This window comes from Caenorhabditis elegans, chromosome III, assembly GCF_000002985.6.
Source record: "Caenorhabditis elegans chromosome III".
Lineage (NCBI taxonomy): Eukaryota > Metazoa > Nematoda > Chromadorea > Rhabditida > Rhabditidae > Caenorhabditis > Caenorhabditis elegans.
In genome coordinates, this window is record NC_003281.10 from 11,257,277 (window position 1) to 11,271,097 (window position 13,821).

General features: G+C 35.0%; 1 protein-coding gene across 5 annotated transcripts; it reads right to left on the minus strand.

Annotated features, from left to right (window-relative positions):
• Positions 1–23: 23 nt before the first annotated feature.
• Positions 24–13,619, minus strand: obr-1 (Oxysterol-binding protein; the record flags this gene model as incomplete). Of its 5 annotated transcripts, none has more annotated exons than NM_067047.6 (16): positions 24–371; positions 803–900; positions 952–1,074; positions 1,120–1,292; positions 1,637–1,954; positions 2,605–2,760; positions 2,857–2,967; positions 3,564–3,792; positions 6,092–6,228; positions 7,090–7,206; positions 8,015–8,103; positions 8,158–8,277; positions 8,938–9,070; positions 9,668–9,740; positions 12,641–12,745; positions 13,398–13,619. In NM_067047.6, the coding sequence occupies 16 exons, from the start codon at positions 13,571–13,573 to the stop codon at positions 229–231; spliced, it is 2,301 nt and encodes a 766-aa protein (NP_499448.1). The 5 variants fall into 5 exon arrangements, with proteins under 5 accessions (NP_499448.1, NP_001122730.1, NP_001379284.1 ...); NM_001379928.1 differs by having other exon boundaries at positions 229–371; positions 13,398–13,471; NM_001392212.1 differs by lacking the exon at positions 13,398–13,619 and having other exon boundaries at positions 35–371; positions 12,641–12,748.
• Between the last annotated feature and the right edge of the window lie 202 nt (positions 13,620–13,821).

Here is a 13,821-nt window from a genome sequence, read left to right on the forward strand (position 1 = left end):
TGAAAATGCTGAAAACAGAAAAAAAAACAGAATCAAAGTCTTTATATACAAATGAAAATTGTTGTAAAAATCACAGGAAAGTCACAAAAACCATTGAAAAATATCAAAGGGGCCGGGCCGATGGAATAGTACATACTTATACCCATTTTTGAAAGGAACGATTTGGAGAGAAAGTGAATAGTAATAATAATAAGGCAAAAAGGGGAAAAATCAGAAAAATCAATAAATCTAAAAAATATCGGGGCACTTTTCCCAATTCTGTTGCTCTTTTGCCTCCCAGTAGCCGCCTTTAAACTGATGAATTAGGGCTCCATTTGACTCATCTTGGACACGAACAAACCATGTTGGCTCGTACTCTTCATATTTGTCCCCTGTAATCATAATTGATTATTGGGAAAAATTCGAAAAGTTGAAAATTTGAAAAAAAAAATTTTTTTTTTTGCACATTAATTTAATAGATATAAGTAGTAAGTACTAAATAATTCGCTGTAAGACTTTATAATTTTTGAAATCTTTTAAATTAGAGTGACATATGGGTACGGTCATGTTTTTATTTTCCGGCAAATCGGTAAAATTGCCGGTTCGCCGGAAATTTTCATTTTCTGCAAATTGCCCGTTTGCCGATTTGCCGGAAATTTTTAATTCCGCCAATTTTCCGGTTTTCCGGAACTATTCATTTTCTGCAAACTATCAATTTGCCAATTTGCCGGAAATTTTAATTTTCTGCAAATTGCCGGTTTGTCGATTTGCCGTAAATTTTCAATTAGGGCTCAAAAACTCCCGATTTTTCCCAATTTTTTACCTTTTTTCATAGCCAACTCCTTCTCGGCTTCCCGCCGCCGCCGTACAACACGCTGCTTCTCTTCAATCTCGAGCTTCTTCCGATTCGCTTCATCCCACCTGCAAAATTTTGATTTAAAAATTTTTTTCATTTAAAAAAAAACCACTAACTCTCCATTTTCCATAAGCCGCTGATCGGGTCGGAGGCGTGAATCCGTTGGAGCTACACCCTCCTCCGGCTCATTGAGCTCAATCGCCAATTTTGTGAAATTGTGCATTTTCTCAGCGTTTTTCCTGCAAAAATATCGATATACATAGGTCACTTCTTGGCCAACATACGGTAACGGATTGGCAGTCCAAATGCGTTTAAGACTCGTCTCGTCAACTTCGAGTTTCGGTTTCTCGTGATTTCCGTTCCAACTTGACACTTTCAACATATCAATCGATTTGTCCCATGTGCCTTGAACCACGTATTTTGGTATGCCTTCCGCGTCACGAACAATACCGTATACCTGGAAAATGTGGGGTTTTCTGAGGTTTTTAAATGAAAAAAAACACTTTTTTTCAAATTTTTAATTTGACTTTTTTTTTGAGATTATTTTGGGAAAAAACGTTTATTGTTTTTAATTTGATTTTTTTTAAATTTTGGATTAGGCAGTCTTAAGCCTGAGCCTAAGCCTGAACCTAGGACTTAGCCTGAGCCTAGGTCTCAGTCTAGGCCTAAGCCCAAGCCTAAGCCTAGGCCTACCCCTTTGCCTGACCCTAAGCCTAAGTCTAAGCCAAACCCTAAGCCCAAGCCTGAACCTAAGCCTAAGCCTAAGCCTAAGCCCAAAGCCTAAACCTTCAAACCCCTCACCTTTCTCGGCTGTTCTCTACTAAAATACGAGTATGGCACAAATTTGAGCAGACACTTCTCATTCGTCTCATGATTCGTAATTTCCATATCTCCATGATTATCAATCCATAGCTTTCCGACAATTATATTGTGTACGGTCGTCGTGATTTTTCGATATGAAAAGTGCGATTTTGTGGCTGGAAATACGACATGCGTGAAGCCAATCGGAATCACTGAAAGATATTTTCCACGGAATCGTGACGTCATCGTGAAATCCTGATACATTGTCCATCCGTTGCCTTCGGCGTGGTGAGCTGCTGCAGGTGGGTGGTGGGATACCTCAAAAAATATATAGAATTGAAAGACGGAGGAAATTTTTGGCGGTAAATTTAAATTTTCTGAAAAAAAATATTTTGGCGGCACGTGGTGTCAGAGTGTGTCATTTCGGTTTGATCTACGTAGATCTACAAAAAATGCGGCAGATTTCTCAACTAATTTCGCATGGTTAAGAACGTGCTGTCGTAACATTTTTTTTTGGGCGAAAAATTCCCGCATTTTTTGTAGATCAAACCGTGATGGGGCAGCCTGGCCCCACGTTTGGCGGGAAATTCAAATTTTCTGAAAAACATTTTTTGGCGGGAAATTCAAATTTTCTGAAAAAATATTTTGACAAAGAAATTTTAAATTTGAAAAAATATTTTGGCGGGAAATTCAAATTTTCTGTGAAAATTAATTTTTGGCGCGAAATTCACATTTTTCGGAAAAAACATTTTGGCGGGATATTCAAATTTTCTGAAAAAATATTTTGGCCGAAAATTCAAATACCCTGGAACAATATTTTGGTGAGAAATTCAAATTTTCTGAAAAACATTTTTTTGGCGCGAAACTCAAATTTTTTGACAAAATATTTTGGCGGGAAATTCAAATTTTCTAAGAAAACGATTTTGGTCGGAAATTTTTGATTTTCTAAATAAAAACTTCTAGTCTACCTGCTCAGTAACACTTCTCCATCCCAAATCGTCCATTCGATCAAATTCAAAAGTCTCGCCGAGCAACGGATTGAAGGGCTTATTGGTCCGGTGACACGTCGTCGAATAGTTGCTCGCGGCGTAGGCGGCCACGTAGCACATCTGCTCGAGTGTCGACTGGAAATTGAAAAAATTTTTTAAAGTACAGATTTTTCAATATTTCAAAGTATTTAATTATTTATTTTAAGTATTCAAAAAAACTCTTTTTCCTACCAATTTCGCGCCGGTTTCCAACAAATTCGCGTATTCCAAATCTTCAGTGACACGTTGCAGCACGGAAATTGGCTCGGAAAAATTAACGGGCATCGGGATTTTCGAGAGCTCCTGAAACGACAAAATATGTAGGGTTACTGTAGTTTTGTTTTTGGGAGCAGCTGACATTGGTGGGGTTCTCAAGGAATACTAGTGGCTAGCAGCTGACAAGTCACGGGTCTCGAGCAATTTTTTTTTCGATTAAAAATTTGATTCCTAGGTATGTTATGGTCATATAGAAATCGATACTGCACAGGAAATTTGATCAAAAAAAAAAGAAAGAAAAGAAAGCAGCCGACACCTTACTGGATAATGTTTATGGCCTATCAATAGCAGGTTGGCGCCTAAACTAGCAGCCGACACTTCATGGGTCTGAATTTCAGTTTCACGACGAGCGGCAGACATTATATGGGAATGTGTTTAGCAGCCGGCAATATGCAGCCGACAGTTTGCAGGTATTTTGGTTACTGTGAAAGCTAGCAGCCGACGTTCGAAGATGCAGCCGACACCTAATGGGTTACTGTTTCAAAGAGTGCATCCGACAATTTACGGTTCTGAAGTGCAGTTCCACGGCCGACATTCTACTAGTTCATATTAAAAACACTTTTAGCCAGCAGCCGAGACTTCACGGGTCTCTGTTTCAAGGATTGCAGTCGACACTCTCTCACCTTCCCAATACAATTCTTCATGATCGACCATAAGTTGATCGGCAAATTCGGCCGCTCGGGCACCGTCGTCCTTCTCTGTCGTCCTCCCTTATGTGCTCCGACGACTACTACTGCTCCAGAATCCGAGCACGTAGATGATGACGGATCACCTGCTCCAATGTGTCTTTTAGTTGGAGTTAAATGTACTCCGGCGGTGGCTGGTGGACCGTTTGAGTTGCTGCACGGCATTCTGAAAAATTTGAGATTTTCGTTTTTTTTATTAGAAAATTGAACAGGTTTTATTGGTTTTTAAGAGAAAAAATGTTTTGAAACTAGCGGGTAATAGGCCTTAAAATGAGAAAATTTGAAGATTTTTTCCGGAAAAATTGAGTTTTCGGCAGGGAAAAAGCTGAGCAAATAAATAGAAAATAGTTTCGATGGGGAACCGTAATATATCGATTTTCCACCTATCTATGGTGCATGACTAACGATTTTTAAAAACAAATTTTTTTTTAAATGAGAGAAAAATGTATAGAAACATATGGAAAAAAATCACGAGAAGCACTGAGTCATAAAGTGAAAAAAAAGAGATTGGCGTGTGCCCTATTCTATGTGTCCGGTGGGGGGCACAAGCATTTCCTGTTTCCCCAAACAAAAAAATTCTGATTTGATGTTTTTTTTGCCAAAAAAATGTGTAAATAATTTCGGATTTCCAGAAAATTCCAGTCATTTCACCTAAAAATAATTTTTAAAAATGTTTTCTTAAAATAAAAATTTCTCAAATATTGCATTAATTTTCCGCAGTGCCAATTTAATTTTGAAGTGTTTGTCAAATAATGTAAAATATTGAGAATACCAAAAATTTGAATTTCCAAAATAAAAAGCTTTAAACATTGTTTTAGGGTATAAAAATGTTTAAAGTATTAGAATTTTGACAACTATGACAAGTTTTTGAACAATAATATTACTATGATATTACAGCAACTTTATCATAAAATTGTTTTAAAAATTAAATATCAAGAATTCCAAAATTTTAATTAAAAGTATGCTCTCTAATAAAAAATTGATTTTTTTTTTCAAAAAAAAAAAAGGTATAATTTCATATTTAGTTTTATAATTTCATAGATTGCTTAATAAACATTAGAAATTATTGAAGCATTCATTCCTACATTATTCTTAAAATTCCGAAAAATTTTACAGAAAAAAAAATAGGTGACCGCTAAAACACATATCTATGTAGAAAATTCTAGAAAATTCCTTAAAAAAAACCTCCTAAAAATCCAGTTTTTCGCGTCTAAAATAGAGTCTTGCCAACAATTTAAAACGGTCACATGTTTTAAAAACGTTTGCCATCCGTTGAAAAATGGACGATCTAATTAGACAAAAAAGAAGACGATTGTAAAATTAAGTGAAAGTTAATGGGCCGTAAATAGTTAAAGAAAATAAATTTTCTACAGCGAAAAAAAAATCAAATTCAAAAGAGATTACAAAAAGTAGAATTCTTCTTGATCATATGGAATACGAAAAACCAGTTTTACTGTGAGTGTGTGTGTGGACATTGCCAGCACTAGCCAAGTAAAAGTTCTTTGTATTTAAAGAAGATATTACATTGGTTAGTAGGAGAAGAGGAATAGAGAAATAAGAACTGGCCTGTCAAATTGTGTAATTTTAAAAAAATATGGAAAAGTTTTAACTTTCTACATGAAATAGTGATATACATAGGAAATATAGTAAGTAATGACCATACTGTTACTAAAATTGCCAAAAAAAAAACTAGAATTAGAAATTTGTATTCAATGTCGAACACGTGGTGTCAAAGTGTCTCATTTCGGTTTGATCTACGTTGATCTACAAAATATGCGGGAGAAGAGACGCAGAGTTCTCAACTAATTTCGCATGGTTAAGAACGTGCTGACGTCAAAAATTTTTTTTGGGAAAAAAATTCCAGCATTTTTGTAGATCAAAGCACCACGTGGTCAAATAGTTTTGAAATTGCAAAAAAAATTACAAAAATTGCCAAAGTTAAAAAAAAACTGCCAAAAAGTTACTGACATTGTCAAAGAGTTCAAAAATTGCCAAAAATTATTTTTTAAAAATTCAAAAAAATTTAAAAATAGCTGAAAAGTTACTAAAAATCTAATTTTTTCACAATGACTTTCCCATTCGAAATGCAATTTTTTTTGAAATTTTACCAATTTTAAATTTACGGAATTGTCGAAATTTTTTGAAATTTTAGAAATTTTTTTTTGAAAATCTATATTATGAGTTGATTTATAAAATTCCACCTAAAATCACAAATTTGATAATAATTTAAAAAAAACTTTAAAAACAATATTGCCAACTACGTTGCCAACATTTTTTTTGTTTGAACGCAGTGAGAAAATGAGAAAACGAGAGAGAGAGATTGATATAACGGAGGCTCGTAGAGTGGTCAGAAATAGAGAAAACTGCAGAAAACAACAAGAAGAACGGCGGAGAACAAAATGAAGAAAGCAAAATCGTTGTTTTTCTCCCATATGGGAAAGAGATGGCAGAATGCGATAACTTACGCCAGATCCTCTTCGGCATCGTGAAATTCGTCGTCCTCCTGATCACTGTACACGGATACTGGAGCAGCGCCACGTGCACATTTCGAGGCGGCTCGTTCCAGTGATGAGTGTTGTTTCGCGAGTGCTTCCAGTTGCTCCTGAAACGTAAATTTCATTTTAGACAGACAGCCCAGTATAGCAATTTTTCAAAAAAAAATTTCCCGTGAATTACATAGTTTCGACAATTTTGTTCTTATTTGCACACGTGGTGCCAGGTTGGGTTCCCATTACGGTTTGATCTACAAAAAATGCGGGAATTTTTTGCCCAAAAAATGTGACGTCAGCACGTTCTTAACCATGCGAAATCTCAGTTGAAAAGTCTGCGCCTCTTCTCCCGCATTTCTTGTAGATCAACGTAGATCAAACCGAAATGAGACACTCTGACATCACGTGTTTGTAGACTAGAACAATTGTGAATCTAATTACATTACATTGAAATACACACTTTGAAAATTTGAGAAACTGAGCAAAAAGTGTAGTGACTATTTGTCAAAATTAACTTGAAATGGGTAGTATAACCCAAATAAATTAATAAATTTTCATTCCAGAAAATGTCGTCCAAAAAAAAAAAAAATGAGACTTTAAAAATTAAAAATTGTTGCTAATCGAAAAAATTTGAATCAAACGCTGTTTATTTCAGATTTCTCGAAACTGGGAATTTTATAATTAATGTTACATATATATGCTGTTTTATTTATTGGTATGTGTTGATTTTTTTAAAAATAATTTATACCAAAAAAACGATTGAATTACGGAATTTCAAAGGCAATACTTATTCGAATGATGTATACTAACATCGCTAAAAAAAATCACACAATTATCCAAAAAGCGTTGCACACGTTTTTGCGCACCAAAAATAGAAACAACGATTAGTGTTTCTCTTTTTTTTTTCGTTTCCCATAGCGACGGCCAGGAAGTGAGCTTTTGATTTTTTGTTTTACTATTAGAGTTTATTGTACCTGCAAAAGAGCCTTCTCCTTTTGCTCCACCGCAACAATCTTGTTGAGCCGTTTCGCTGATTGCTCGGAGAGCTCAACAAACTCTTCGGCTGCCTGGAGCACGGCTGACGTTGTCATCTGAAAATAGTTACAGGCGTTGACTAAATACAAATAATGTTACTGTAGTACTATAATATTGTAGAATAGTTGAATACCACTGTAGATTGATATTTATAATTGAGAAAATTTCAAAAATTTCAAAAATGATTAGAATAAGTAATCGACTGCAGTGATTACTGTAGGTAATTGTGTAGAATAAGAGAGATATAGTAGTACTGTCTGTGGGCAATAATAGAAGTAACAATTAAATAACTAGATTATTGCAGGATATCTATGTAATTACTGTAGGTACTTTATTTAATACGACTATCTGAAAAAGTTTTTGTAATTTTGAAATAATGTCACTCCTGCAGCAACAAAAAAACCCCGGAAATTTTGGATTTCGGCGGTTCTTTATTTGATGTTCGATAGAATAATTTTTTACTCTCGAGAAATGCACTGAAACACGTGGTGCCAGGCTGTTACGGGTTGATCTACAAAAAATGCGGGAATTTGTTGTCCAACATTTGTGACGTCAGCACTCTCTTAACCATGCGAAAGCAGTTGAGAACTCTGCGTATCTTCTCCCGCATTTTTTGTAGATCAACATAAATCAAGCCGACATGGGACACACTGACACCATGCTTAAAGTGACGTCATGACACCATGCTTAAAGTGACGTCATGCAAGACTAATGGAGGAACTACGGTAAATGGATTTGTATCTAGTCTGAACTACAGTAACCAAGGGGATCCGTTTTTAGAGAAAAAATATTCGGTTTTTTCTCGTCAAACCAACATATTCTAGATAAATCTATAATTTTCACGTCATTTTCCGTATCTCTAACCTTTAACAAATCAGCTCTCTCGGCCAACGAATTCTTATCCGTCTCAACTGTCCCATTCAATGCTCGCATTAGCTCGTCACCTTGCTTATCTTCAAAAAAATCGATTTTTTTTTCTCAAAAAAAAAACATTTGAAAAACCCTACTCATCATATTGGCGGCTGTACGCAAATCACATAGTTTTCCAGACATTTGACGATTCGCCAGAATTAGGGCATCCGATCGATTCGAGTCGGTTTTCGCCATTTGAGCATCCTCATCCTCTTCTGGAGCCGCAAAAAATCGGGTATTTATTGGGATTTTTATTCAAAATTTGTGATAATAATATCAATTGTTTCTATTTTTTAATGAGACACGTTATAATGTTTAGCAAAAAAAGTTTTGCTCGAATCGTTTTTTCAAACAAATTCAAAATTCTAATGTTTTAGAAATTTTCAGATTTATAAGAGCATTTATTAAAAATAAAATTATATACTTTTTAAATTTTTAAAAAGTCCCCATTTTTCACTTTTTTCCATGAAATGTAAATTTCGTTCACTTCCTTTTTTTCAAAATTTTCCCTTTTTCAGAAAATTTCAAATTTCAAACTTTTTAGGCATATTCAGTCAAAAGTAGCTATGTTTCAATTCTAAAAAAAAAACTGAAGACTCTGAAAAATTCCGATTCATCGGGGTTTCAAGGCGTTTAAAAGTTACTATCACATTTCTAAAAAAATTTTCATTCAAATTTTTCAGATGCTGTTACGCTTTTGTGAATAATTCAAATTCTAACAAACGAAAAAATTCCGAATTTCGAAATTTTAACTATTTTTAAGTTATTTTTTAAAATTACTTTTACTATTAAAAATAACTATTTTTTTTTAAGTTTTCTGTCAAATTTCCACAAATATTTCGAATTTCAAATTTTTTTTTTCTTCAAATCCCTACCACTTTCAGCCCTTGTGATAGCCTTATGTCTCATATATTCCAGAGAATTCGTCCATTGTTGTCGGTCCATTTCATTTTGTGGTTTGACATGAAATGTCTGTGATTGTCCGGATATTACTATACACGATGTTGTCTGGAATTATTGAATTTTTCAAAAATTTATGAAAAGTACTCATGCAACGTACTTTAAGATTTTCAAAAACTTTCTGAAAACAACTTATTTCTATATTTTACGAAAAATTAAAATTTTTAAAAAATTTTCATACAACTTATAATAATAGTAGTAAATAATAGTAATTCCTAGTTTTGGCATTTACAAAAAAATTTAAAAAATTGGAATTTTACGAAATTTCCAGAATTTCATAATAGTATTAATTGTTTTGAAATTTAAAAAAATGTTACGTACATTTTTTCGGAATTTTTTAAAAAGGTGTATATAATTTATAAGAGTAAATGCCTACAGTTAGCTATATTAATGATTTTTTTCTCTAAAAAAATAATTTTTTTCCGGAATGTTTTAGACTTTTTATATGACTTACAAAAGTACAAAACAGCAAATACTCATTTTAAAATATCTTTTTTTTTGATAATTCCAAAATTTTCGAAATTTCCAAAACAATTGAACTTTTTTAAAGTTAATTTTGTTTTATATCAGAACAGTTTTTTCTCCAATTTTTTTTCTTCAATTTTCACTACAGACATCAATCAATCAAACGAATGAAAAAAAAACCTTATCAGTATGAACTCGAGCTTCTTGCAGGTTGATACTTCCACGACACGTATGACCAACTTCACTTGGGTTTCTGTAAAATTTTTGAATTTCGGGGCCAAAATGAAAATTCGGATTCTGGTATTTTCAACGCGAATTGAATTTAAAAATTTTGGTATATTTTCTAAAGTTTTCGCCTTTTTGAGTTCCAAGAAAATTAGAGCTTGCTCCAGCTCCTCGAGAAGCAAGCGAATATTCACCTCTCCTGAAGCCCAAAAAGCTTCTCCGAGTCCCCACACGCCGACTCATAGACACTCTCATCATCCCGATGATGAGCCTTTCGACGGGCTCTCACCGGGAACGCACACCAGGTGATCTGCTTGCGCGCCTGACGAAGACGTCCGCGAAGTGTGCCCATTATTCGACGGTGGATTTTTGTCGACTTTTGTAGTGGTGGTGGAAGTGATGATGGGCTCAAAGAGCTCAGCGAGCAATAGGTAGAAGTCGAAGGAGAAGAAGAATAGAAAGATGAACAAGAAGTGAGGAGTGACGGGAACTGTCGTGGAGGATCCTTATCGCCACTCTTCTCTGCCTTCTCTTCGTCTCTCCTTATCTCTCCATTCCCCCCATTTTGCCTCCTTTTGCTGATGTCGTCGTTCTCCTCGTTGCTATCAATTTTCGCCCGCCGCTTTTTCTCGTTTTTGCCCGATATTCCACTGGCAGCTGCTTTTTGCATATCGTCCAACATTACACAATGATTCGGGACCATTTTTGAAGCATCGCTTTTCCCTTCTACAATGTATACAATGGTAGATCAAAATCTTTCGGGCGGAAAGGAAATTAGGTCGATGGATAGAATATAGTTACGAAAAGGTTCAAATTCCAAACAAAAAAAGAAGAGGAATGAATGAAAAATGCCTATCATAGGACATTGCGTATGTAGAAATGTTGTTATCAATATTGATTAGAAAACAATATATTTACACTATTGGTGTATGGCCTTCCTTTAAAATGCTAAAGGGGGCTTTTTTGGCATATTGGCAACTAATAGAAGAAACTCTGTACATTTAAATTTAAAATTGTGTAACTAATTAGCTATTTGGTATTGCACCTTGATAACTATTGTCAACTGACAAAATGTAGTTACTTTATGTTATGGAGTAACTATTTTTCTATTGTTTCGCAGTTAACTATTTAATGATAACATTAAATTGAACCGTCGGGCGCAATAATACTAATAAAGATCCTCTATAATAATCTACTAATCATTAACTATGTATAACAGAATATACTAGCATACTAATATACTATTATTGCTATTACTACTACAGATACATATGATATCAAAGCTTTACAGTAGTCGGGTGCAATACTAATAGCGGTAATACGGTACTTGAATTAACAAATTAGCCACGGAATATTTGGAATGTCCATATTCCCATTTAGAATATACTACTAATATACTATTATTACTAAACAGTACTCATATTTTAATAGTATTTTAATAGTTTTAATAGTAATTTTTGCAATACCACGTGACAGAGGTGACTGAAAAGTTTATAACTCTATTTTCAGCGAGACGATGCATTTTAAAAGTACCATGTGACAAACTTTCATCTGGCTGAGCTCGACAATGACTTCCGATTGCAGCACAAAAAATCGATTCCGAAGTCTCTCTCTTCAGCTACCTGAGCCAACACCGTGCTACACCTTCTAGACGGTAGAAATTCAAAGTGCTTTGACACTTTGATCGAGCTCCCTGCTGCCGGAGTCGAATGCTTATCATTCTAGGAGGTCGTTCCGTTCTTGACGCCACTCGACAAGAGCAAAAAAAAACAGCTTATCGGTTTATACTAAATTATCGGAGCAGAGAAGAAAAAAGTAGAGAAAAATCGATTCCTACTTGCCAAAAAAATCCAACAAGTCGAGGTGAGAGGGGCACACACATGCAAACAGGCAAAAAACCCGAAATCAAATAAAAAATATCATCCATGCACGAGAAGGGGGCGAGTAAACTATCAGAGAGAAAGAGGAAGGAATGAAACACACATACACACCCCGGCAAACTGGTTTAGGTCAACACAATACACATTCTGGAAGTGCTGAACAGTTTAAGAATTACACTCGGGGAATTGTGTCGGGTGAGGGGTTATCTGATAGTGATGAACAATCAAAATCGAGTTGAATTTTCATCTGATCACTGTCACGGTTTTGGAAAAAAGGACCAAATTTGCGCATTTTTTGCACAGTTTTGCACATTTTTGCACATTTTTTGCACATTTGAACAATTCTCAGTTGAATGTAGGACACTGGAGAAACGTTCAGAGATTGAAGCGAAGCATCTCAGAGGACCAAGACAGAGCTTCAGGACAACCTGCTCAAACTCACAAACTACGCTACGTCTTTTCCAGAGCGATCAAAAAATGTGTAGAGGTGATAAGGGGGAAAGGTTATCACGGGAACTGTATATGGGACTACAAGCTACGAAATAATCGTACTTGGCGTTATGGTATATGAGTCAGTTATTTGTATGTGTTTGCACACAAACAGATAGACGAACTGCACACAAATTCTATGCTCTGGTAGAAGAGGGTGATATCAGACGGAAATTGCCAAAAAAGGGACAAACTCGGTAAGTACTTCAGAAGATGCTGATCTACCGAAAAATCAGGTATTCATGATTTCGGAATTATTGCGGAAATATCCGAATAGTTGGAAAATTCAAATTTCAGCACATTGGCAACTTTTCGCGTTTTTTTCCAGATTTTACACGTGGTGCTAGACTGTCCCATAACGGTTTGATCTACAAAAAATGTGACGTCAGCACGTGCTTAACCATGCGAAATCAGCTGAGAACTTTGCCCGCATTTTTTGTAGATCAACGTAGATCAAACCGAAATGAGGCACTCTGACACCACGTGATTTAACTAAATTTAAACGAAAACTTTTTCAATTTCTCCACAAAAAAATCCACACACACACACACACACGAACCTATAATAACTGAGTGTGGCGTTCGAGTCGAGTACAAACCACCGCTGCCGGTATCCTTTCAAGTAGTTTGTCCATTTGTTCAACCATCCAGCTTTTTCGACCGATCTGGAAACGAATATGTTAAAATTTCGGAAAGTTTTAGATCTTTTTAAATTTTCGATTAAAAATACAAAAATATAAAGTAAGACAATTACCTTGCGCTGAGAAATGGATGAAACGACATATCGAGTTTACTATGAAAATTACTATGAAATTACTATGAATTACTATGAAAATAAGGAATGAAATTTTCAAAATTTTTTTTTCGAAATTAATTTAATTTTTTCGCACGTAATTTTAATTTAATTTTTTCGTAATTTCCGTTAAATTATCGATTTTACGGGAAAAAACAGTCGATTTTTAATTTTTGTTTTAAAAAAATTATTCCTATTATTATTTTAGGCATTTACTGTGATTTTCGAATTTTTTTTGTAAAAATTTCCCAACGCTCACGGGGTTCTGGCCTTCCTCATTGAATTATTCGCGCTCTATTGGCAATCGCCTGCCGGACAACGCGTGGAAAAGTGTCGTGTACTCCACACGGACAAATACATTTAGTTTTACAACTAAAATCGAGCCGCGACGCGACACGCAACGCGCCGTAAATCTACCACAGATATGGCCGAGCCAAAATGGCCTAGTTCGGCACAAACTCTTCCATTTCAATTAGTGAGGGAAGCCAGAACTCCGTGAACGCTTTCAGAAAAAAACCCCTTACGCCAAGTGCTCAAAATTATTGATCGACGAAAGCGATGCGGCTCTTCTCGATTTGCCGGACGAAGTCGATGACATTATATTATTATTATTACTTTTCTTTTTATTATTCGATGGTACAGCCTGAAGCCGTCGCTGACGTGCACGTCGTTTTCGAAGAAATTCTGAAAGCGACGGCATCGAATTGATTGAATAATGGGGGGAATGAAGTTGGTGGAAAGGGAAGAAGGAACTGATAAGGAAATGATAGTTTGATATGAATATAATACAATATACTTGAGTTTTATGGGAGCTACAGATAGTTTGAGCCGACGGATATCAAAAAAGTGGAAAAACCTTCAGTTTTACTAAATTTTCTCAATGATTGTTTGTTTCAATTTTGCAAAAAAATTAGAAAATAGTATTTTAAAATTTTTTTTTTTGAATTC